Source organism: Dromiciops gliroides, chromosome 1 (assembly GCF_019393635.1).
Source record: "Dromiciops gliroides isolate mDroGli1 chromosome 1, mDroGli1.pri, whole genome shotgun sequence".
NCBI classification, from domain to species: Eukaryota; Metazoa; Chordata; class Mammalia; order Microbiotheria; family Microbiotheriidae; genus Dromiciops; species Dromiciops gliroides.
The window spans coordinates 40481404-40507952 of NC_057861.1; the positions used below are offsets into that span (position 1 = coordinate 40481404).

At 41.6% G+C, this 26549-nt stretch overlaps 1 protein-coding gene across 12 annotated transcripts in view; it reads right to left on the minus strand.

Moving 5' to 3' along the window:
* The window catches only part of RIMBP2 (RIMS binding protein 2), a 522092-nt gene that overhangs the window by 481688 nt on the left and 13855 nt on the right, over nucleotides 1-26549 (minus strand). For 11 of the 12 annotated variants that reach the window (XM_043966745.1, XM_043966824.1, XM_043966816.1 and 8 more), the window contains 2 exons: nucleotides 22978-23103; nucleotides 12370-12507 (listed from right to left, as the gene is read on the minus strand). In XM_043966745.1, the coding sequence (XP_043822680.1) occupies nucleotides 12370-12507; nucleotides 22978-23103 (264 nt within the window). The remainder of the gene's footprint in view (nucleotides 1-12369; nucleotides 12508-22977; nucleotides 23104-26549) is intronic. The other variant, XM_043966763.1, reaches the window with a different exon arrangement.

Here is a 26549-nt window from a genome sequence, read left to right on the forward strand (position 1 = left end):
GGATAAGCTGGAATGTAATACAAAAGGAAGATGACCAAGAGTAGTACAAGGATAGCCCATGTTATATAAGGAATGGTTGAAGAGAATGCAGATGTTTAGACTCGAGAAGAGAAAACTCAGGGGAAACATGATAGCTGTCTTCAAATAGTTTTATGGCTATCAAGTAGAAAAGGGGTTAGGCTTATTCTTCTCATTCTGGGGAGCAGTTAGATGGCATAGTGAATAGTGTTGGACTTGGAACCAGGAAGACCTGAGTTCAATTCCTACCTCTAACACTTACCGTGTGCCCCTGATCAAGTCACCCTCTCTCTGCCTCAGTTTTCTCATCTGTAAAGTGGATATAAAAAAGCACCTACCTCCCAGGAATATCATGAGGCTCAAATGAGACAATCTTTGAAAACCTCAAATCACTATATAAATGCTAGTCATTATTTTTATTTTTATTTTTTGCAGGGCAATGAGGGTTAAGTGACTTGCCCAAGGTCACAGAGCTAGTAAATGGCAAGTGTCTGAGGCAGGATTTGAACTCAGGTCCTCCTGAATGCAGGGCCGGTGCTTTATCCACTGTACCGCCTAACTGCCCCAATGCTAGTCATTATTGACATTACTATTAATAGTAGTAATTAACAATTGATTATTCCCTTGAGTTTGGGATAGAGTAGTTTCCCAATCTAATCTCAATTTGAGTGAAATCCCTCCTATTTATGTTCTGAAGGGCAGTTCTTCATCCTCCTCTTCTGCCAGGGAAAGTCCTATTAATAATTTCTGAATTTAAGTGCCAAAATATATTATTTATAATTGTTGGCATTATTTATAGTACCAATATATGTCACGTATTTACCTGCAAATACAAGTATTTCTAAATAAATATAAATACATTAAAAATATTGTCAATGATGTTAACAAATATTCCTAACAAAAATAACCAACTTTTGTTGTTCAGTCGTTTCCTACTCCTTGTAACCCGCTGCGGGGTTTTCCTGGCAAAGACACTGGAACAGTTTGCCATTTCCTTCTCCAGTTCATTTTACAGATGAGGAACTGAGGCAAACAGGGTGAAGTGGCGTAAGTGTCTGAGGCCGGATTTGAACTCAGGAAGATAAGTCTTCCTGGCTTCAGACCCAGTGCTCTACTCACTATGCCACCATCTAGCTGCCCTAAGGCTATGAAAGTGCTTTACAAATATCATCTCACTGGATCCTCACAATAGCCCCGTGAGGTAGATGCTCTATTGTTATTAATTAGGAGCAATGAGGGCAAGTTCAAGAGAGGTGCATTTGTGCCTGATGTCAGGAGAAACTTCCTAACAATTAGAGATACCCCAAAGTAGATGGGGCTGCCTCAGAAATGGTATGTTCCTAATCCACAGGCTGAGTATGGAAGCCCCCATTTTAGGATTAGTGGAAAGAGTGCTCTTACTCAGGTATGGGTAGATAGATAACATCCAAGCTTCCTTCCCACACTGAGACTTTATGATTCCCAGCATCTCCAAAGCTCCTTTGTGGCAGTGACCCCATCTTATTCAGCTTTCCTTCTCTTGTAGGTCCCAGCACGTGATCTTGCATGTGTAATTATTCAATAAATCCTCATTGGATTTATTAAGAAGATGCTGATTCAATCAACTTTTCACAGAATCCCAAATCCTCACTCCTAGAGTCATTCCTTATCATTAACTATGTCAGACATGAGGCTTAGGACAAAGCTTTATGGGAGACAATATGAGGCATGTTGAACACTGGAGATGGAGTTAGAGGACCTGAGTTCAAATCCCAACTGTGCTACTGAATATGTATGTGACCTTAAGTTACGTATTTAATATCTTTGGGCTTCAGAAAGTTTGAGCTAGTTGGCCTGTAAAGGCCCTTCTGGTTCTAGGTCTTTGAGCCTATGAGCTCTTCCCTCCCACCCTATCCCCAAGAAGGGCACTGTTATAAGCTCCTAAATGGAAACACCAAATGTTATCACCTTATTCTGGTGTATCTCAGCGGGTCAAGGCAGGATGCTCACAAGACCTGAGTCATGGGTTCCTATATATACCAGATAGCTTTGCTCTTTGCCCAAGGCTGACCAGTCATCTCAGAATCTTCAAGGCCTACCTGGTGACAGAATCTGGATAACTACATATTGACCTTGTCACTTGGGTATAACCAGCCTAGAGGAGAAAAACTGGAAGGTAGGAAAAACCACCACTACTTTTAGACATCTGAAGGCTCATCATGGGGCTTCTATGCCACTTGGCCCCAGCTGGCACAAGGAAGACCAATGAATGAAAGATAAAAGCAAGCAGATTTCTGCTTAATAGAAGATGTAGCCTGGTGTAGTGAAGACAAAGTCAGAATGGGTTAGGAAGACTGGTTCCTGTGTCTGACACATCCTGACTATATGACCGTGGGCAAGTCACTTAACCTTATCCTGGCAACTCTCTAAGACTTTACAAAACAAGTGACAACTTCCATGGACAAAGGAAGTTTCCCTATATGAATGAAATCACTACATGAAAATGAATGAAGAAAACATGGTGGTATAGAGGAAAGAATACTGAATATGGCTTCGGAAGATTTGTGTGCTCTCTGAGAGTCAATTTCCCCATCTCTAAAATGAGGGGTTTCAACCAGATCAGAGATTCCTAACTTTTTTCAGTGTCATGGATGCCTTTGGTGGCTGGGTGAAGCCTATGGATGCCTTTTCTGGATGTTTCTAAAAACATAAAATACATGGAGTTATAAAGGAAGACAATCATATTGAAATAGAGTTATCAAAAAATTATTTTTTTGTTTTGTGTATGTGGTTTTCTTTTGTTTTGTTTTTTTGCGGGGCAATAAGGGTTAAGTGACTTGCCCAGGATCACACAGCTAGTAAGTGTCAAGTGTCTGAGGCTGGATTTGAACTCAGGTCCTCCTGAATCCAGGGCCGGTGCTTTATCCACTGTGCCACCTAGCTGCCCCCCCACCAAAAAGAAAATTTTTTAATCAAGTCCATAGATCGCAGTAGTGCCTCTCCCTGGAACAAAGGGATGGATATAAGGACTGGAAATGTTATTTTATTGCTATAGGAAACTCAACAATGAAGATACCCCTCCCAATGCAGGTCAGTACCTTCTCTGTCATTTCTAATTTTTGAGGTGGAGTTCTTAACTATTTTTGTGGTCATGAACCCTTTGGCAGTCTTGAACCTTGTGGATCCTTAGGATAATGTGTTTAAATGCAAAAAAAATGCATACCACTACAAAAAAAACTTAGTGAAAATAAAATTGTACTTTTCCCCTGCAAATTCACAATCCCCTTGAAATGAGCTCCATATGCCTGGGGCACTGAGTGTATAAATGACTTGCCCAGGGTAATACAACTAGTGGGTGTTTGAAGGCAGTTCTTGAACCAGGACCTTCCTAGCTTGGAGGTCAATCTCTATTCCCTATTCCACTCTGCCTTTCCTCCAGCTCCTCACAGCGCAGGAATCTTTCCCTCCACATTAGGATTCCCTTGGTCCCCATATTCCTTGAAACAGCCTGGTTATTTCCACCTTCCACAGTCCAGAGAGGATGAGAACATTCCTCATGAGAATATTCCCTCTGCTTCCATCTTTCTTCTTCCTCCTCACTAACATCTCTACAGACACTCAGAGGACACCAGAGGCAGTGCACTCCTCTTGGCGAAGCCTTTATGTTTATCTCCCCATCCATTTCTTCAGCCATCTCCCCATTTGACCTTTGTTTCGGACCCACCCACATTAGATTATCTGGTTTTTAAAGGCTGACTCTTTGAGCCTTTCTTTGCTTTGCAAAGCCTGTTAAGGGCTAAAATTCTAGCTAAACTGTCTAAAATATCTAATGAGTGGTCGCCAATAAATTATAAGCTTTAGCAAGAGTTAGACTTTTAAGCATTTATTAAGGAGAATAAGAATTTGGTAAAGAGAGAGAAAAAAAGGCCTAGATTTCTATCTATTAAAGGGAGAGCACATTTCTAGCTCCCTTCTCCACCAGAGTCCAGAGGAAAAAAGAGCGCGAGACTGAGCGCCAGTCTCTTCCTTCCTCCTCCCACTAGCCCGCGTCACTTCCTGACTCCTGGTCTTGCCCTCAAAGACCTTCCCTTCATGGGCAGAACTCCTCTACAGTAAGTATCCAGCAGGTGGCGTTATTCCAATCGTTACAAGCCCCAGGTATACTTACCCTGTCCTTGATCACTATAATTTGTTATTACCTACCACTGCAGATGGTATTTCTCCCACCAAAGATTGCTTGAGCCAGAGAGGAGTCTGCCAATTTCAGAAACATGGTGGCCATCACAATCACAGGTTATTAGAGATGTAGGCTGGATTAGCTGGGGGGGGGGGTGGCGGTTGGGGGCAGTGCTACCTATTCCTAATATAAGAAGACAGTTTAGGACACACAGCCTACTAAGAACATGGATCTTTTTAGTAAATAACCAAGAGGAAAGGGCCCTAAACTGAGAATCCAAAGAAACGGACTCTCATTCTAACTCCACCACTAGTTTTCCTTATGATCATCCCTCTCTGGATCCCACTTGCCTTCATTTGTAAAACAAGGGACTTAAATTTGATGGTGTCCAGTACCTTAGAGTCTGACCATCCTATGAGAACAGGGGCCACTAATCCATCCATAAGGATCTCTAAGAGCTACATAGTGATGGTTTTAAAATATAATACTGACTAGGTTTTATTTTATTATTATTTATTTTGTTAAATATTTCCTAATTACTTTTTTTGGATGGAGCAATAGGGGTTAAGTGACTTGCCCAGGGTCACACAGCTAGTGTCAAGTCTCCGAGGCTGGATTTGAACTCAGGTCCTCCTGAATCCAGGGCTGGTGCTCTATCCACTGTACCACCTAGCTGCCCCCCTAATTACATTTTAATCTGGTTCAGGCTGCACTCAGAAGTGATAGAATTTTTGACACCTAAGATAGAACACTGGTCCTATAATCAGGAAGACTTGGGTTACATCCTGTCCTTGATACTTAGTAACTGTGTGACCCTGAGATAGTCACTCAATGTCTCAGCCTCAGTTTCTTCATCTGTAAAATGAGATTAATAATTCCCCATTTTACCTACCTCCATGGAAGCTTTGGGAGTCAGTCAACAAGCATTTATTAAGAGTTTATTATGTGGGAGCAGCTAGGTGGCACAGTGGATAAAGCACCAGCCCTGGATTCAGGAGGACCTGCATTGAAGTTGTGAGATTAAAATTGGATATTAGATCATAAATCTACCCTACTTAACCTTTCCCTTAATTTATCTCCCAGACTAGTAAATGGAAGAAGCTTCTGGTTTTCTAGTTAGAGCTTTTATTGTATGGTAGTCACAAGGTGATGTTGATTAGAAGGATAGGAAAGTAAAAATACAATACAAATTGTCTTAAGTCTAGGCTTAGTCTATATTCTGTATAAAACTCACCAAAAGCAGAAGGCCACCTTTGGGGCGAGAGACCGAATCAAGCATGTGCTGTTAACCGAGAGCCGGGCGGAGTCAAACTCCAGTCCGCGTCTGTCTGTGCAGCGCAGCCAGGAGACCAGCGGAGCAGGAAAAAAGGCCCCACTTCCGTTCTCTCCTTGCCTTTTAAGCTCACACCCTGGAAGTCGAGTGCTCAGCAGGCAATCTGGTGTGCGTTGCAGGCGGACTGGTGTGCGTAGCTCATGCTGTTGGTCTCCTCCCCAAAAGGGTGGTCCTAAAAAAAAAAAACTGGCGTCTCTCCATTATCTAACCGACTGTTAAAACTTTTTACCACAAAGTCCAGCCTCAGACACTTGACACTTTACTACCTGTGTGACCCTGTACAAGTCACTTAACCCTCATTGCCCCCACCCCAAGAAAAGGAGTGAATGGTGCAAAATTACAAAGAGTAAGAGTGACCCCAAAGAAGACGTATAAGAAAACATCCACAACCTAATCCTTTGCAGATGTGGGAGGTCCACAGGTATGGTATCTTGTATAGTTTCAGATTTTTCTCAAAATATTGATTAGTTTTTTGCTGATTTTTCCCTACTTTCCCTTTTTCTTTTTTTTCTTTAAAAATATAATTTGTATTTCTCTAAAATTGTATTCCTTGATTATCTGTATTTTTAAATATTATTTGAGCTGTATATGATGAATGGGGATTTAGCAAAGATCTGTGGAAAGGGTTACTACTGAGGCGTCATATAAAGACTCTACAAGGTTCACTGACTTAGAGCTAAAAAGGAACTCAGAGGCCATCTGGCCACATACCTTCATGTTAAAAAGGAATGAACTGAAGGCCAATTAAGTGATTTGCCCAAAGTCATACAGGACATGAGTTACATCTGGGCATTAGCCCCAGATCCTCTTACTTCCAAACAAGTGCACTTATCACAATACCTGGCACATAGCCTTAATAAAGGCTGACTGACTACCCATTCTGCTTCACACCAAAATAAAAGTGATTACTGGGAAGGAATCAGTCAACTAACCTATCTTAATAAGCTAAGCACCAGGCACTTGGGTAACCACTATGGGTTATGGAGAAAGGTAAAAAAAAAAAAAAAAGACAAGCCCAGGGGATATCTAGGTAGCACAGTGGATAAGGCACCAGCCCTGGATTCAGGAGGACCTGAGTTCAAATCCAGCCTCAGATACTTGATACTAGCTGTGTGACCCTGGGCAAGTCACTTAACCCTCATTGCCCTGCAAAAACAAAAACAAAAGACAAGCCCTGATCACAAGGAAATGATAAATAATGATAGGGGGAACCCAAATGTCACAAAATGCATGGAAAGAAAAAAATGGAATGAAATAATGAAGTCCCTAATGCTTATTATTATTATTATTATTACAGGGCAATGAGGGTTAAGTGACTTGCCCAGGGTCACACAGGTAGTAAGTGTCAAGTGTCTGAGGTCAGATTTGAACTCAGATCCTCCTGAATCCAAGGCCAGTGCTTTATCCACTGCGCCACCTAGCTGCCCGGCTTATTAATTTTTAACAGACCATTAGCTACTTGATAGGAAGGGGTAGCTCGTTGGAGGAGACACTGGAATCTAAAAGGCAAGGAGCCCAGAGAAACATCTCTCGAATTATCCTGAACAGGGCCTGGAACAATGAGAAAAGAGTTGCTAAAATTCAATTTATACGGTTTTTTGTTTTTGTTTTAATGAGGGTTGGATTAGCTAATAGAAAACGAAGGTTCCTCTTTTTTAACTAGTAAAGATCTCTCCACTCAAGTAACTGGAAGACACTGACCTCTAGTGTTCTCTCTAGGACACTGCAGCCCCACTATCCACTCCCGGAGAAGTTAGCTATGAAATCTTAGCTATCCTTGTTATCTCAAACTCCACATGCCCCAAAACAGAACTCATTTTCTTCTCCCCACCCCCCAATCTCTTCTCTTCCAGACTTCTTTGTTGCTTTTGAAGGCATCATTATCCTTCCAAGATTACTGGAGGAACAAGTGAGATAACATAAGTGCTACATTAGCTATCAATAGCAACATTATTTCTGGAGGCATCCTTGATGCCTCTCTCACACCATGGGCCAGATTTTGTCATTTCTATCTCCACAACTCTCAGGTATGCCCCCTTCTTCTCACACAGTTGCCACCCTCATTCAGGCCCTCATCTTCTCTTGCCTAGATCAATGTTTCTCAACCTTTTTGGTCTCAGAACCCCTTTACACTCTTTTTCCCTCCTTTACATTCTTAAAAATTACGGGGGGGGAAGCTAGGTGGCACAATGGATAGAGCACCAGCCCTGGATTCAGGTGGACCTGAATTCAAATCCGGCCTCAGACACTTAACAATTACTAGCTGTGTGACCCTAGGCAAGTCACTTAACCCCAAATGCCTTACCAAAAACCAAAAAAAAACCAACAACAACAAAAAAAGTAAGCTCCTTGAGAGGAGGAAATATTTTTGCTTTTTCTTTTGATCATCAGAGCTTAGTATAGTACCTGGGACATTCGTTATTGTTGTTCAGTTATTTCAGTCTCTTCATGACCCCAGTTGGGGTTTTCTTGGTAAAGATACTGGACTGGTTTGCCATTTCCTTCTCCAGCACATTTTACAGATGAGGAAATTGAGGCAAACAAGGTCAAGAAGCTTGCCCAGGGTCACAGAGCTAGTAAGTGTATGAGGCCAGATTTGAATTCATGAGGACAAGTCTTTCTGATTTCCAGCCCAGTGCTCTGTGCACTACTGGCATCACCTAGCTGCCTAACCTGGCACATATTAAGCACTTAATAAATACTTGTTAATCACTAATTCCAGAAGAACAGAACCTTAGTCTCTCAAAGACATCAGTTAAATCAACAGAGGGTAGGTTGTCATTGATGGCAGAGCCCAACTTTGAACATAATTCACCCAGAGGCCAAGATGTTAGGGCATTGATTCCAATAGACCTTGACAATGACCTCCAATGACCCATTTACTTCTACTCTGAAGCAAATGCAATTTCCTATCCTTGAAACAGTTCATTTTTGTCATGAATGAACAGTCAAGAGAATTGAATCAGCCTAAAATGGCCCATGAATATTTAAGAGATGAGCTGCCACTAAGAAGTTGATGGTGGGAAGTCTTCACTCCCTCCTTGTCTCCCCCCGCCCCAGACCATAGCAAACCCAGCAATTGCCAGACAATTAAACTCTTATTGGTCTCTTTAAGTGAGTTTTTACGATTTATACAAACTACAGTTGGTTAAAGAGCCTAGAGAAGGGAGAGTCCTCATTCATTCCCAGGTGACTGGAAGTATTTGCTATTGACCTTGTTCAGAGACCCAAGCAATGATCAAGAGAGTAGATCAGCTAGGAAATTAGTAATTTTAAAAAATATATCTATCTCAAAGGAGGACTGCAGAGATCAAAGAATAGACCCTCCTCCTCCAACTTGAGGAAAAGACATCAAATCCAAGGGTATTTACTAGTGTATTTTCCTTGTACAAAGTCGATTTAATTAGATCTATTAAACAGGTTTAATGGATGTTTGTTGAATTAAGTTGAGCAGTAATGACACACTTCCCACTACCAGTGAACACAAGGAACTCTCCATGGTTCTGATTTTGGGATGATACAAGACAAACCTAAATGATTGAGATATCTTGTTGCCTAAAAATCCCATCTTCCCCCTCCCTCACACCCCTTATACACACACACACACACACACACACACACACACACACCCTTTCTTCAACAACAACATAGATTCAACAAGAATTCACTAAGTGTGAGAAGAGGAAGTCAACTGAGTATAGATGTTGTTTTTTTCAAGTTTGAGAAAGAGAAGAGAAATGTTAGTCTGATAACTAGTAGTAAAGGAAATATCTAGCAGTGTTTTGTGTATTTTTTAAGAATGAGGGGCAGCTAGGTGGTACAGTGGATAGAGCACCGGCCCTGGAGTCAGGAGGACCTGAGTTCAAATCTCACTTCAGATACTTACTAGCTGTGTGATCCTGGGCAAGTCACTTAACCCCACTTGCTCCCCACCCCAAAAAAGGAGGGAGACCTGGGAACATTTTGTAGGTATGTAGGTAGCAAATAATCAGTATAGAGATAGAAGATTAGAGGTGGGAGAGGGAATGATAAAAGGAGCAATATGTCTTAAATCAAGTTGACAAGCAGGAATTGAGCTGAGGATAGGTGCGAAGGAAAGATTTTGGGGGGAGAAAAGAACAGAACATGTGTAGTAGCTTACAGAGAAGAAGCTCAGGTAGACCCTGAAATGCTACCTGGGTGCTAAAGAGCCAGAAGAATAATATGAGACCATGTGAATCAAGGAATCACTAAATGTTGGGACTGGGAAATTTGCCTTGTCTTACCTATACCTAGGAAAAGCTAGGCAGCAGTGCATTGGATGAAGCACCAGGCCTGGTGTCAGAAAAACCTCAGTTCAGAGGTGCCCTCAGACTCTTTTTTTGTGTGGGGGGGGCAAAGGGGGTTAAGTGACTTGCCCAGGGTCACACAGCTAGTATGTGTCAAGTGTCTGAGGCCAGATTTGAACTCAGGTACTCCTGAATCCAGGGCCGGTGCTTTATCCACTGCGCCACCTAGCTGCCCCCGCCCTCAGACTCTTACTAGCTAGCTGAATGACCCTAGGTAAGTAATTTATCCTCTTTTTGCCTTAGTTTCCTCATCTATAAAATGGGAATAATAGTAGCACCTCAGATTATTGTAAGGATTGAAGAAATAATCATTGTAAATTGCTTAGCACAGTGCCTGGCATACAGTAAGTATCACGTAAATGTTAACTGTTATCGTTATTATTATTATTATTATTAATCTCCACCTCTCTTCCCAGGCTGCTTCAGTAATGCCCCCATTCAGACACTCAGCTCTGATAGGTCAGTTTTCGCCTCATCTTGCCAGGGCCCAGTCCTCCACTACTGGCTCTATTTCATGGCAATTAAATAGACTGCCTCTCCAGAAAGCATCCTCTCCCCACCTGCATCCTGCACACATCCCATGCATCTCTTGGCTCTCATTAGCTTTATCTGACTGGGACCCAGGGCCCCATCCAACTCCTGCCCAGGCCACATAACACCACCCTATCTGTGCCCCCTGCTCTTCTCCTTTGAAGCTCTCCTGTATGAATCAACTTTTCCCATTAGAATGTAAGATCCATGAGGGTAGAGACTATCTTACTTGCTTGTATATCTGCCTAGAAAAGGGCTTAGAGAAAGGCAACATGAAAGACCTGAGTTCAAATCCTGACTCTGCCACTTACTGTCAACATGACCTTGGGTAAGTTGTTTCTTCTTTCATGACTCTCTATATACCCTCTAAGGTCCCTACCAGATTTAAATTGTATAAGATGCTCATTTGACTGATAGGAAAGATGATCCTCAGAGAAGTCAAACATTCTGTTCAAAGTCATATACCTAATGCTAAACATCTGAGAGGACAGCTATGGAGTCATCTAGCCTTTCCTCAAAGAACTTCTGATGAATGGAAACCAGTGGATAGAGAGCTGGGCTTGGAATCTTTCTGAGTTCGAACTGGCCTCAGACACAAGCTGTGTGACCTTGAGCAAGTCACTTACCCCTGTTTGTCTCAGTTTCCTCATCTGTAAAATGAGCTGGAGAAGGAAAGAACAATCAACTCCACTATCTTTGCCAAGAAAACCCCTAAATGGGATCATGAAGAGTCTGAAAGGACTGAACAACAACAAACATTTAAGAAAAGCCAGGGACAAAAAATGAATTTTAAGAAATTTTGAGAAAATAAGGTAAGTTTTGGAAAATAATAAGGCCTCTGTCATGACCTTTATTGCGGTGTCTGGGATCAGCTTGATCTCAGGACATTGCTTGTCTTTTCTCTGCCAGGAAGAATGACTTTTGAACTAGAAAGAACAGAATAAAAATGGCCCATAAAGGGGGCAGCTAGATGGCGCAGTGGTTAAAGCACTGGCCCTGTATTCAGGAGTACCTGAGTTCAAAGCTGGCCTCAGACACTTGACACTTACTAGCTGTGTGACCCTGGGCAAGTCACTTAACCCCCATTGCCCTGCAAAAAAAAAAAAAAAACCACAAACAAACAAACAAAAAAAAATGGCCCATAAGTAGGTTATACACAAGATAACTAGAGAGAGTAAGAGAGCCCCTAGAAAAATCAAGTATTTTGTTTTGCCTGATTCCCAGCCCAGTGCTCTAGTCACTGCACCACTGTCATCTGTCTCAAATGAGACACATCATAAGTTACTGAAAGAACCACTGCACCAAAAAAAAAAAAAAAGAAACACTGCACGTAATTTTGGGGTCACTGCCAATGAACAATTTGAGCTCTCCAAAATTATAATGAGCATCTCTGGGATATAGTAAATTTCCATTCATCAGAAGTTCTTCAAGGAAAGACTACATGACTCCCTTATTACTGTATCATATAGTAAGGATTCTTTTTTCAGTTTTGGTGAGACTAGACACCCACTAGGTGGCACCATAGTACACAGAGGGCCAGGCCTGGAATCAGGAAGACGCATCTTCCTGAGTTCAAATCTGACCTTAGACACTTACTAGCTGTGTGACCCTGAATTAGTCATTTCACCCTGTTTGCCTCAGTTTCCTCATCTGTAAAATAAGTTTGAGAAGGAAATGGTAAAACACTCCATTATCTCTGCCAAGAAAACCCCAAATGGGTCACAGAGTCAGACACGACTAAATAACAACAAAGACGTCTGCCACTTATGTTCCTTGCAGCTCCGAAATTCTATGATTCTGTGATTCTATGACATTCCCTTAACCACCACCATCACCCCCTGAGGGAGTCTGTAAGCCCCTTGAGGTGAGGGACTATTTTTCTTTTTTTGTCTTCATATACCTAGCACCTACTAGAGTGACTGGTAGTAAATGTTTAAGAAAGGTTTGTTGAGTTCAACTGTTTAAGAAAGACCTTGGGACACATGGTTTTGCTACATCCATACCTTGCTCTTCCCAACGGACCCAGGAACCATACTGACTGGGGGGATGGCCTGGCCTCTTCCTTTGCCTGCTCCTCTCTGAAGTGGATGTTTCTCCACAGTATTTCTTGTCACCAGCTGGTCACTGTTGGCTGCGTTTGCCTGCAAAATATATTACACATAGTGAACCTTCTGAACCCAGGGGGGCTCAGGATGTGAGTGCTATAGAGGAGGCAAGGATGAATTCCAACAATTCCTCAACCAGCTTCTCATTTTGTGTGGTGAGGCAATGAGAGGCAATGTGCAGTAGCAGAAAGAGCTGGTGAAAAAGATCTGGGTTCAAGTTCTGCTTCTCACACATAACTAGCTTCATGACCTCAGGCAAGTTCCTTAACCTTGTAGTGCTCTGAGCAACTCTGACCCTATTAACTGTTGAGAAGTTAATGGCCTGTGTTGGTTAAGGGAATTTCTCACCTGAGAAATGAAATCATCGATCCAGTTCATATCCAGTGGCTAGAGCAATGGACAGGCAGACCTGGGTTCAAAGGCTACCTCTGGCATTTACCAGGTGTGTGATCCTGGGCAAGTCACTATATATCTCTCCTCAGTTTTCTCACCTGCAAAATGGGGATAATATTACCTGTAGGATGCACTTAAAGAGTCTTCATAGGGATCAAAGGATATAATGTATGCAATATGTTTTGCAAACCTTCAACCACTACAATCGCTCAATCGACAAGCACTTATTAAGCACCTACTAGGTGCCAAGCACTATACTAGGTGCAGAAGACACAAAGACAAAAATTTTTAAATCCCTCGTGCTCCAAAAGTTTAAATGTAAGTTGTTTTTATCATCATCATCATCTTATTCAATCAACATGACTTTGTTTTGTTTTGTTTGCTTTGAGACTGGGTTTGCTTATCTCGCTCAGGCTGGAAATACAGTGATCATTCATTCACAGGTCCAGTCCCAACGTCAGAGCTTTAATCTACACTGTTTTTCCTACATGGGCCTCTTGGCCCCTCTTTGTACAACCTGAAAGGGCCCCTGCACCTGGGGGCTAACCGGATTTAGTGCAAACACCCAATAGCTTTAGCTTTCCAGCAGCTCAGACTTTCCATGCTCAATTGATCCACCAGCCTCTGGCTCAACCTGCCCAGGGATTACGGGCATGTACCACCACTCTTGGTTAAAATCCCTGCCTTTGGAATCCCTTAGGATCTCAGAGTTCAGAGAGATTCCAGAGAGATCCCACAAATTCCTGAACAAGAATCCTCTCTGTGACTTACCTGACAAATGGTCATGCGATCTTTGCTTAAAGACCTCTAGTGAGGGGAGACCTGCTCCCTTGTGAATCACCCAATTTGGCTTTCAGATTCTTTCAGATTTTCAGTTCTCATTCTTAAGTTTTTGGGTTGGTTTTCCCCCCACTAATATTGAGTCAAGGTAAGATGTGATGAAGTCATGGCTCCAGGCAGGAAAGTCTATCCTCTGTGCCATCTAACTGCCCCAAATCCCACCTAAATTACTCTAGTTATCTTTTTTATTTACTTATATCTGTATTCCTCCTCCTCCTTCTCCCAATAGAATGACAGTTCCTGGAGGGCAGAACCTGCATTCATTTGCTTCTTTTTGCGCCTAGCATGGGCAGCTAGGTGGCACAGTGGATAGAGCAATGGGTCTGGAGTCAGTATGACCTGAGTTGAAATCCATCCTCAGACACTTCCTAGCTGCATGACCCTGGGCAAGTCACTTAACCCTGTTTGCCTCAGTTTCCTCATCTGTCAAATGGTCTGGAGAAGGAAATAGCAAACCCCTCCAGTATCTCTACCAAGAAGACCCCCAAATGGGATCACGAAGAGTCAAATACGACTGAAAAATGACTCAACAACTAGCATAATGTCTTACACTTTCTTTCTTGAACCAGAGCTGGGATGCTATTGTCAAAAGGAACTCAAGATGAGGAAACTCCCTCTACCCATGCAGATGGACACTCAAATGCTGCAATTTAAAGCCTGAGAGAGTGGTCTGGAAGTTAAATGATCTGTCCTGGGTCCAACAACCAGCACGTGCCAGATCCAAGCCATCCTGACTCTAAGGCGCATAGTTGGCTCTAAGAGGGAGGGAAGAAGTATTTATAAAGTTCCTACTACGCGCCAGACAATGTGCTAAGCGCTGATTCTCACGTTATTATCACCTCTATTGTACAGTTGGGGAAACTGAGGCAAAGTGATTGACCCAGCCAGGAATTGTCTGAAGCTGAATTTGAATTCGCGTCTTCCTGACTTCGGCCCCGAGCTCTATACATTGCACCACCTAGCTGCCCCTAAGGGAATGTTTCTTGAATTGAACTTAATTGAACCTCTCTTACCCACCCAGTTTCCTTTTGTAATAGGACCTTGGGAGAACGCTCAGTTCACCTAAACTATCGGCATCTCAAAGCGGGCTTCTCCTGGGCATGCGTAAATCTCATGAATGGAGCCACGCTTGGCGCATGCTCCTTTGATTAAAATTAAAATTAAAATCCTCCTTTGATTGCTACCAACGTGAAATGCTTCGCTCCTTTAAAACTAGCCAGACTGAGCCCGTCCTGTCTCAGTCTGTCTGTCGCCTCAGTCTCTGTCTCTCTCTGTCTCTCCCTGTCTCTGTCTGACTCTCTGTCTCTGTCTCTCTCTTTCTCTGTCTCTCTCTCTCTCTCTCTTTCTCTGTCTCTCTGTGTTTCTGTCTCCCTGTCTCCTATGTCTGTCTGTCTCTGTCTCCCTGTCTCCATCTCTCTGTCTCTTTCTGTGTGTGTGTGTTTCTTTCTCTGTCTGTCTCTGTGTCTCTCTCACTATCTCTCTCTTCCCCCTCCCCCGCCCCCCAAGGCTCTAGTACACATGCCTTGGGACAGAAGGCAAAAAGAAAATGTAATTGAGGACTGTTTAACAAAATAAATGAAGATACAATAAAACATAGATAACATTAATTTATGGTTTTCTGGGTCAATATTTGCCCTGCAGGTTTTATTTCTATTTGGAGTTTGACACAGCTGCTCTTTTGGAATTGAGCTAAACTCGGAACCAAATCCGCTTCCCCTCCCCTGAGTCTTAGATGGTAGGAAGATTGTGCCTCCCTGTATTGGGGAAGTCAGTCTGTATGTTTGTGATTATATCTATATTTCCTTGTAAAATCTAATCTGTTGGTGGCTAAATGGAACTGGGGCACGGGGGCCTACCCCCTAAAATTTGGGGAACACCATCACTGGGAGTTGGAGTCATTGGTGGAGATCCTAGACACCTCTAACCCCCAGCTTCTTTTTGGGGGGGGGAGGGGGAAGGGGGGCAGGGCAATGAGAGTTAAGTGACTTGCCCAGAGTCACACAGCTAGTAAGTGTCAAGTGTCTGAGACTGGATTTGAACTCAGGTCCTCCTGAATCCAGGGCTGGTGCTTTATCCACTGCGCCACTTAGCTGCCCCTAACCCCAGCTTCTTAAACTGGGTCGAGACCCCATATAGGGTCATGTAACTGAATGTGGGGGTCATGAAAAATTTGGCAGTAGTAAATTGTATACCTATTTTATATACCTATATCCCTAGGGTCACATAAAATTTTCTAGGATGAAAAGAGGTCATGAGTGAAAAAAGTTTAAGAAGCCCTGTTCTAACCCACCTTAAGGGTACTGTAGAACCCTAAGGAAGGGGTGAAAATTTAACACACCTGGCCTTCATGCAGTGGGGGCCGGGATGGTCAGTGTTACACTTATTTTTTAAAAGGAATATTAAAAACTGATTCAAATGTGTAAGGATAAGATCTAATTCCATAATTGACAAATGGTCAAATGATATGAACAAGACAGTTCTCCAGGGGAAGAAATCCAAGCTACTTATAGTAATGGAGAAGGGAAGGGGAACTCCAAATCACTAATAAATAAAGAAACATAGATTAGAACAATTCTGAGGTTTCACCTCACGGCCAACAGATTGGAAAAGGTGAAAAAAAGGGGAAATGACAAGTGTTAGACTGCAGGACGACCAGTCCATTAATTCACCTTTGGTGGTGTTGATAACTGGAATAGTCATTCTAGAAGTTACTAAGTTGCCCATATTCTTTTTTTTTTTTTTTTTAGTGAGGCAATTGGGGTTAAGTGACTTGCCCAGGGTCACAGAGCTAGTAAGTGTTAAGTGTCCGAGGCCAGATTTGAACTCAGGTACTCCTGACTCCAGGGCCGGTGCTCTATCCACTGCGCCACCTAGCTGCCCCTGCCCATATTCTTTAACCCATGGATATCACTATTAGGCTTATACCCTACAGAGATTAAAAAAGAAGAAAAGGTCCTACATGTACAAAAATATTTATAGCAACTCTTTTTGTGTTGGCAAATACTTAGAAATGAAGGGAGATGCTTATCAATGGGGTCAGTGGCTGAGCAAAGTATGGCATGTGAATGTAATGGACGTTATTATGTCATAAGAAATGAAGAAGGGGGTGCAGCTAGGTGGCGCAGTGGATAGAGTGCCAACCCTGGAGTCAGGAGGACCTGAGTTCAAATCTGACCTAAGACACTTGACACTTACTAGCTGTGTGACCCTGGGCAATTCACTTAATCCCAATTGCCTCACCAAAAAAAAAAAAAAAAAAAGGAAAGAAAAGAAAAGAAAAGAAAAGAAAAGAAAAAAAGAAACAAAGAAGGGAATGGTTTCAGATAAACCTGAGATTGCATGAACTAATGCAGAATGAGGTGATCAGAATCAGGAAAGCAATTTATAAACAACTCATAAAAATAAACAATTCTACAAGACTTAAGAATTCTGGTCAATAAGATGATCAATGGTGATTCTAGAGGACTGATGAGAAAGAATGTGATCTCCTTCCTGACAGATAGGGGATGAACTCAAGAGGCAGACCGAGACACAGTTTTGGTTATGGTCAATGTAGGAATTTATTTTGCTTGACTATACAAATTTTTTAATAAGGATTTTGCTTTGTTTATCCCAGGAAGGGGAAGAGGAGAGGAAGAGAAAGAAAATAAATGCTTGCTAATCTTTTAAATTTAATTTTAAAGGAAAGTAAAATGGCTTAAAGTTGTTTTTTTTATGCCTTCATCATATTAAAGCAATAGGTGGTGTGGTGTGATGGATGTAGACTGGGCCTTGTAGCCCAGAGAGACCTGTAGTCAAATACCTGTACTAATATACAGTCCTTGTGACCCTGGACAAGTTATTTCCTCTCTCTACTCCTTAGTTGTCTTAGAGGCAACTTTCTAAGATTATAAATTGCAGTGAATGTGCCAACCTGAATTGATAAGGAAAGTTTCTTTATCTAGGCATCACAGAGCAGTAAGCAAGAGGGATTAAAGCTAGATGTAGTGAGTGAAGAGAAGAGGGGTCAAATCCCAGTTCTGGGTCAATTAATATCCCTTTCTAGGACTGGGTTTCCTCCTACATAAATTAAGGGAGTTGGAATAAATGATTTAGAAAGCCCCTCCCATCTTCTCTTTCAGTTTATTGATTGATTTTCTTTTGTTTTGTTTTGTTTTGGGTTTTCTTTGGTGGGGCAATGAGGGTTAAGTGACTTGCCCAGGGTCACACAGCTAGTAAATGTCGAATGTCTGAGGCTTTCCTTCAGTTTAACAAATGTATAGTCCTTCTTTTCTAGGGACATTTATTGCTAAGAAAGGGAGGCTTCTTTTCCACGTACTGCTCCCTATTCCCCCCCATCCCAATTCTCCCACCTGCTTTTACTGTCAACCAACAGCTGTTCGCTGTCTTTATTTAACATTTAATCTTAGTTTAAAACAGCTGGTTCCATTAAACAGACTGATTGCAAACACACCATTTCCTTCCTGCCTCCCTCCTTTCTACTCTCCCTTCCTTCCTTCCATTTTCCCCACCCCTTGCCTTTCCACTGAGCTCTTGAAGAGATGCAAGCTGGATCCCCATCGGACTATATACTTGGAGCTGGGGGCCCTATAGGGCTTCACTTGGTCCAACCCCTTCACTTGCCACATGAGGAAACTGAGCCCCAGAAGGAGTTAGATAACAAGAGAGCAGTGTGTGCCATGTGATCTAACCTTTAGGAAGAAGGGGTCTTTGCCCATTTCAAGAACTTCTCCAACTACTCAGAACACTCCCTCAGGAGATGTGGGGACACCTTGTGCTAAAGACTCACTCCCCTCCCTCAGAAAAACAAATTCTCTTGCAGGATTTCTGGGGAGAAAGTTTGAGTAATTTGAGGTAAATTTCTTGGGTAATTAGGTTGGTTGGATGTTCTAACCAAGGCTCTTTCTCTTGAAGCCTAGACCCAAGGGTAGAATGAAAGGACAACCAACCAATGGTCCTTTTCAACATATCTATCAGGGTGGCCCCACACTGTTGAACATTTTTATCCATGACTCTGATAAAGACATAGAATGCACACTTATCAGATGTGCAGGTGACACAGAGAGGTGTCAGGGATGGCTAATGAAAGGGATGACTAGTATAACGGATGACAGAATCAGGTTCCAAGAAGATACATGTTACATTGTGGGGAAAGAAATAGTTCAAATCCCAGCTTTGTTTGTAGTATGACCTTGTGTAAATCACGTCAATCTCTCTGGGCCAACATTTCATCACCAATAAAATGAAAGAGGACTAGATTAGGGCTGTCCTGAGTCAGGAAGACCTGAATTCGGATTTTGGGGGGTTTTTTGTTTGTTTGTTTTTTTAGTAAGGCAATTGGGGTTAAGTGACTTGCCCAGGGTCACACAGCTAGTAAGTGTTAAGTGTCAGAGGCCGGATTTGAACTCAGGTACTCCTGACTCCAGGGCCGGTGCTCTATCCACTGTACCATCTAGCTGCCCCTGAGTTCAGATTTAACCTTAGATACTTAGTAGCTGTGTGACTCTGGGCAATTCACTCATCCTCTGTCTCAGCTGTCTCAAATGTAAAATAGGGATAATAATATCATTGCAAAGATCAAATGAGATAATATTTATAAAGCACTTAACACCAAATTATATAAATGTTTATTCACTTTCTCCCTCCCATGATCCCCCTACCCCAGGTCTAGATCATAGATTCTTTGATCTCAACATATTATAAGCACTTATCAACTAGAATGAAATTGAGTAAGTATAAATGTAAAGTCTTACACTGGGGTTCAAAAAATCAACTTCCTAGGGGCAGCTAGGTGGCACAGTGGATAGAGCACCGGCCCTGGAGTCAGGAGTACCTGAGTTCAAATCCGGCCTCAGACACTTAACACTTACTAGCTGTGTGACCCTGGGCAAGTCACTTAACCCCAATTGCCTCACTAAAAAAAACATCAACTTCCTTAGTACAAAATGAGGGAGGCATAATTAGACAGAAATTTGACTGAAAAAAAGATCTGGGAGTTAGAGACAACTGAAGATGAATCAGCCATATGGTACACTAACCAGGAAAGCTGAAATGATTTCAAGCTACCTTAAGAAAGGGATAGGGTTCTAGAAAAATGAGATGTATTCTGTTGTACTCTGACTTCATCAAATCACTTCAGTTCAGTTCAGAACCAATATTAGAAAGAATATTCAAGGGTTACTCCATTGTCAACAAACTTCCTTTCATCTTAAAGATCCTTTATCAACCCCTTTCATCTTCTGTCATTCACTGAGAGGTGGCTCCTTCCTGATGATACTATTTCCCTTGTCAGTCAATCTAATCCAATCTAATAAACATTAAGTGTCCATTATGTGTCAGAAACTGTGCTAAGTGCTGGGGATATAATTAATAAAAACATAGTTGCTACTCTAAAAGAACTTAGAATCTATTTGGAGGGAACAACATACAAAAGAAGGCAGGAAATGGGGTGGGATGGAATCAGGGGTACATGGCACAGAAGTATCATGTTCTGCAGAGTTGAAGCTTGGCAGGGTGGCAGATGCAAAATGAAACCACCATTTCCATTACTGGGTATACCTTCTAGAGTTTCAAATAGAAAATACTGCACGCAGACAGAAAGAAATAATTCAAGTACCAAGGAGCTACCATCAGGATCACACAGGATTTAGCAGCCACCACTTTTAGGGAGCAGAAAACTTGGAATATGATATTCCAGAAGGCAAAAGATATGAGCTTATAGACAAGAGTGACTTACTCAGCAAAACTAAGTATAAAGTTACAGGGGGTAGGGATAGACCTTTAATGAAATAGAGGATTTCCAAGCATTCCTGATGAAAAGACCACAGCTATGGAGAAATTTTAAAGTATAAACACATTTTGAAGAGAAACATAGGGGGCAGCTAGGTGGCGCAGTGGATAAAGCACCAACCCTGGATTCAGAAGAACCTGAGTTCAAATCTGGCCTCAGACATTTGACACTTACTAGCTGTGACCCTGGGCAAGTCACTTAACCCTCATTGTCCTGCCAAAAAAAAAAAAAAAAGAAAAGAAAAGAAAGAAAGAGAAACATAGAAAAGTAAGCATGAATGAACAATGATAAAGGATCAAAGATGAACCTTTTACATTCAAAAATGGGGAGATGATAAATGTATCTTCTTCTGATGCTTATCATCATTAGGCTTCATAGAGGGAGTCCAATTAGACTAAACCTGGGAGTGGTTCTGTTATGTCTTGATGATCTTAAGAAAAGAACAGAAAGAGAAAGAATGAAGAATATACTGGGAAAGGGGGTGGAGAGGAAGGTTAGAACAAAGTATCTCACAAAATGAGTGTGCATAAGTAGATATCTATACAAACAAGAAGGAAGTAGTAAAAAAAAAAAAAGAGTGGCTGACACCTAAATCTCAATCTCAGCTGAACTAGTCAAAAGAAGGAAGACTACATACACACAAATAGATTAGAAATATAGTTCACTCAATAGTGAAATAGGAAGGAAAGGAGAGAAGGGAAGTAGAATTGGAAGGATTAGAACTCTACAAAATGATTTCTAAGTACGTACAAAAATATGTATACCTCTTTTTAAGATGGAAAAGAATGAAAATCTGAGAGGTGCCCATAAATTGGTGAATGGATGAACAAATAATGATATATAAATGTGATAGAAAACTATTGTGCTTAACTCTTAACAGTATAATGACCAAACAGTATTTCAGAGAACTAATGATAAAACATGCTATTCACCTCCTGATAGAGAGGTGAAGTATTTAGAATGCAAAATGAGACAAATATTTTTAGGACACAGCCAATGTGAAAATTTGTTTTTAACTTACTATAATATGTGTAATAGGTTTGTTTTCCTTACTTTCTCAATGTGGGGTTTGGGGGTAGGGGGAGCAGGGAAGTGGAAGGCTGCTCTTTGAAAATAAAATAAAATTTAATTTAAAAAATTAAATTAAAAAAACCCTTCACCTAAGTCTCCTCATTTCTAAAATGGAAATAATAATAGCACCTACCTCACAGGTTTATTGTGAGAATAAAATAAGATAACATATATAAATTGCAGAAAGTGCCATATAAAGGCTAACTATTGTTGTTAAAAAGGGTTTTTTTTTTTGGTTTTTTTTAGTGGCAGGGTTAGGATGGAGAGAAAAAAATGGTGGTTAATTGAAAAAATATTTAATTTCAAAAAGAAAGCAGAGGTAAAGATACAGTGTATCCTAGATATATGACATAGCTTGTGAGGGCCCCTAAACTGTCATCTAGTCCAATCCTCTGCCTCCAGGCCAGATAGCACCTAAACCAAGGGTCAACGCAGATGTCCACCAGGTGTGTCTCAGATACCACCTCTGTGAAAACCCCATTATTGGAGTCTACTAGCCCCTGTTCTAAGCCAATCTGCCTGTGTTTTGTTTGTTTGTTTGTAGGTTTTTTTGTAGGGCAATGAGGACTAAGTGACTTGCCCAAGGTCACACAGCTAGTAAGTGTCAAGTGTCTGAAGTCAAATTTGAACTCAGGTCCTGCTGAATCCAGGGCCAGTGCTTTATCCATTGCGCCACCTAGCTGTCCCTCAATCTGTGTTTCAAAAGAAGGAAAACTGTCATGACCTCCAATGGAAATCTATTCTACTGTTTAAACACTCTCACTGTCTAAGAGATTCTTCCTTGTAGCTAACTTAAATCTTACCTGCCACTTGAGCACTCAGTAGTGATAAGACACAAGGCTTTTCCCAATGGCAGTAATTTCAAGTAACTCTTGTCTCTTTTCTCTTTCCCTTATCCCCTCAGCAGGCCAAAACCCGCAGTTTTCTTGTGTTTGACAAGACCAGCATGGCTACAGTAAGATAATCTTTGGAATCCTTGTTCCCTAAGTAAAGTACAGGATGAAGATAGAGGATTTGGAATCAGAGGCTCTGGTTTTGATTCCCATTTACTATCCATGTGACCCTGTGTAAGGCAGCTGCACAGTATATGGGATAAAGGAGTCAGGAGGACCTAAGTTCAAACCCAACCTCAGTTACTAGCTGTGTGACAAGTCTGCTTCAGTTTAGTCATCGGTAAAATGAGAGTGATAATAATAGCACCAACCTCTCATGGTTGTTGTGATGATAAAATAATAATTTGGAAAACTCTTTGCAAACCTTAAAGTGCCATGCTAACACTAGCTAGTATTATCATTCTCCTCTTTGGGCCTCATTTTCTTCCACTGTAAAATGAGAGGGTTGGACCAAATGATCTTTAAGTTCCTCATCAGCTCTAAGTCATATATTCTAACAGCCACATCTACTTCACTCACCAGCTTTCCAGAGTCCTCCTGGGCTTGGTTATGGATCTCCTTCCCCTTCTTTGTGGACTTGAGGTGCAGGTTATATTCCCCAGGGGTACTAATGCAGCCATTAGGATAGTCATCCCTGACCACTCCCTGTAAGAGAATTCAAATTCAAAACTATTCAATCTCTAGTGAAATAAAATGAAGGGATTAGACTGGAAAGCTGACTTGGCTTTGCCAAATCAAAAGTGTTTCTCCAGGGGAAAAAAATTCAGAAAACTGTAGCTCTCCACCACCCCTACTGCTCCTCTGGAATGAGTGTAGGAGGCATGAACTTTCTGCGCCAATCCAATTCTATTTGGAGGGGTCCATGCATGAGGTATGAGATGCTTGGCTATGTGTGTTCCCAATGTGTATGCCACCCCCTACTAGTGTACACTACATAATTTCCTACTGATGATGTGTGGAGTTATGGCAGAGTACACTCTAGGTTTTAAGGAGTAGTGAGTTACTGTCCTTTAGTGTGTCATCATAGTAAATGTTTTTTCCTTTAGTTAATTGTATCAACTGGCTGACTACTAAAGGTGGATGCACTAGTGAGGGCTCATGAGCTAAAGTGTAAAGAATATGCAACTACACATTACCCTGAAACTTGGGTAGCCACTTATCCTTGGAAACTAATCTTCAAGTGTGAGTTGGGGAGGGGTGTTCTAGAGGGGACATTACAAACACAATAAATAAATGAAAGAATGAATTGTGAATGAATGAATGGGTAAATGGAGAATGAATGAATGAATACAAGGTAATTACATCTATTCAATCTTAATCTTCACATCTCCCCATGAATAGTCTCATCAGCAATCTCAAATTAAAAGTGGAACTCTTTATCATCTCCCTTTAAACTCACAGCTCCTGATAACTTCCTATTCCCACCTTGACTCTTCCCTTTCCCACATCCTCGCCCCTCACATTCAATCAACCGTTGGCTCATATCAATTCTACCTCCACAACATATTTTGCATGTGGCCCATTCTCTCTACACGGCCAGCAATTCAAGGTCAAACTCTCATTACTCCTCACCTGGAAATAGCCTCCAAATGAGTTTTCATGTTTCCAGTCTCCTCTGTCTAATCCAGCTTCCAAACAACTGCCAAAATTACATTTCTAAAGGCCAGTTCTCAAAAATTCTCTCTCTCCCCTCTCCTCTCCACAGTCAGACATACACGCATATATGTGTGTGTATATGTATATATACATATGTGTGTATGTATAGATATATATACATGTGTGTATATATACATGTGTGTATGTATAGATATATACATGTGTGTATATATACATATGTGTGTGTATATATAGGAATATGTGTGTATGTATATATAGGAATATATAGAATATATACTGCTTCTAAAATAAAAATATGAACTCCCCCACCTCACATTGAAAGTCATTCATAATCTGGCTCTCACCATTCCTGACATCTCTCATATTGCTCTTCTACATGTATTCTTTAGTCAAACTTACCTACAATGTTTCTCAAACTCAACATCATATTTTCTGCTGTCTCCAAGCTAATGCCCACATAGTTTTCCATGCCCAAAATACACCCCCTCATAATTCCTGCATACAGGGAACAGCAAATAGGCCAGTTTGTTTGGAAAATATAGGATTTTTTTCAAGGGAATAATGTGAAATCCATTGGAAAAGACACTTTACAGCCTTGTTTAAAGGGCTTTAAACACCAAGCACTAGACTTTATATTTTGCCCTAAAGACAGGAGGCAATAACTGAAGCTTCTTGAGAAGAAGAGTTATTTATTTGGTCATACTCTTATTTTAGATATGTCAATTTGGAAGACTGATAGAGGGGAGAAATTGGAGGCTATGACACTAATTAGAAGGTGAGAGATAAGAGTCTAAACTAAGGTGTTGGAGAGAAGGGAAGGAATGGGAGAGACATCACTGGAGTAGAATCAACAAGATTTGGCAGTCAATTTCATGTAGGAGAGGGGGTGGGGTGGGTGACCCTGAGGTTGGAAACCTGGGCGGCTACAAGGAAGTAGAAGAGACTTTTCTAGAGAAATAGGGAAGTTGATGTAAAGAATAACCTTTAAATAGTTAGTCATCCATAGGTGGGATGTCTTGGCAGGTAGTAAGTTTTCCTTTATTATATGCAAGAATCACACTATATAAAAGGGCATGGATGGGCTACAATCCATACAGCTGCAGACAATCCCCATACTGGATGTGGCGATAAAACCAGAGAAACAGGGACAGAGACCATATTGCTTCAGACAATACCCATATCAGACAGCAAGACGGAGAGACAGAGATAGAAATGGAGATGGAGATGGAGATGGAGATGGAGATGGAGATGGAGATGGAGATGGAGATGGAGATGGAGATGGAGATGGAGATGGAGATGGAGATGGAGATGGAGATAAAGAAAGAGAGGATTTATTAAGCAATTACTAAGTGCTAGACTCCATGCTAAGTGCTAGAGATGCCAATATAAGCAAGCAAGAAAGGTACTGTCCTCAAGAGGATTACATTCTAATGGGGGAAAGACAACACATAAGAGGAACTGGAAAAGGAGATGGGGAGGAAGATGGAGCATGACATGGAAACGGCTTGTATGTTTGATGAAAGCTTGGATCTGGGTAAGAGTCCAAAGATGGTTCCAGGGCAGGGTCTAAAGACGGATGAGGAGGAAGAGAAGATAGACCCTGTGGAAACTGTACGTTGTGGAGATAGAAGTAAATATTTATAAAGCAATTTAAGGTTTACAATGCACTTTCCCTAGAAACACAGATTTCAACGGGAAAAGAAGTGTGGTTCAGCTGGTCATGTATGGAGAGTGAAGTATAACCAGTGGATGGTGTCTATGCTCATCCAAGAGCCATAAGGGATGAGAAGCCATGGATGGGTTGGTATCTCTCTCCCTGGAGAGATTGCCCACATCGATGAAATCACCCTGCATGAATGCCAGCACTTACTGCCTGGGTGAGGTCAAGATGTAGTTGCCAAATTCCACAGGGCTTTTTTGATCCCCCGTGGTCCTCAGTGTCAACAAGTACCACATGTGAAATTCTCCATCCAGAGCTCACCACATCCCAGTACCTAAGAGAACTGGGGGAACGCCTCCTAGGTAACAAAGTCTTCAGTGTGACCATGTTCCCCCTCCCTTGTCTACATCAGGGGAAGATGCCACTGGAAATGACTCAAGCCTTCATGATTCAGCCATGGAGGCCTGATTTATGGCAGATCCTAGGACATCATCTTTTCCTCTGTACTGGAGAGTGCCAGATCATACATACCATACATACATGTGTGCATACATGCAGGTGTACATACATACCATGCATGCATGTGTACATACATGCATGCGTACATTCATACCATACATACATGTGTACATGCATGCATACATACATACATGATCAGTATGCAGCTGGCAAACGTAGCAGGTCAATGCTTCCACATGTCAAGTTTGGGGTATTTCTTGTCTCCACAGGGTGGTGTAGTGGGAACGGTGTTACATCAAGAATGAAAGGACCTAGGTTCATATTCTGATGCCTTACTAGCTGTGTGTGTCTTTAG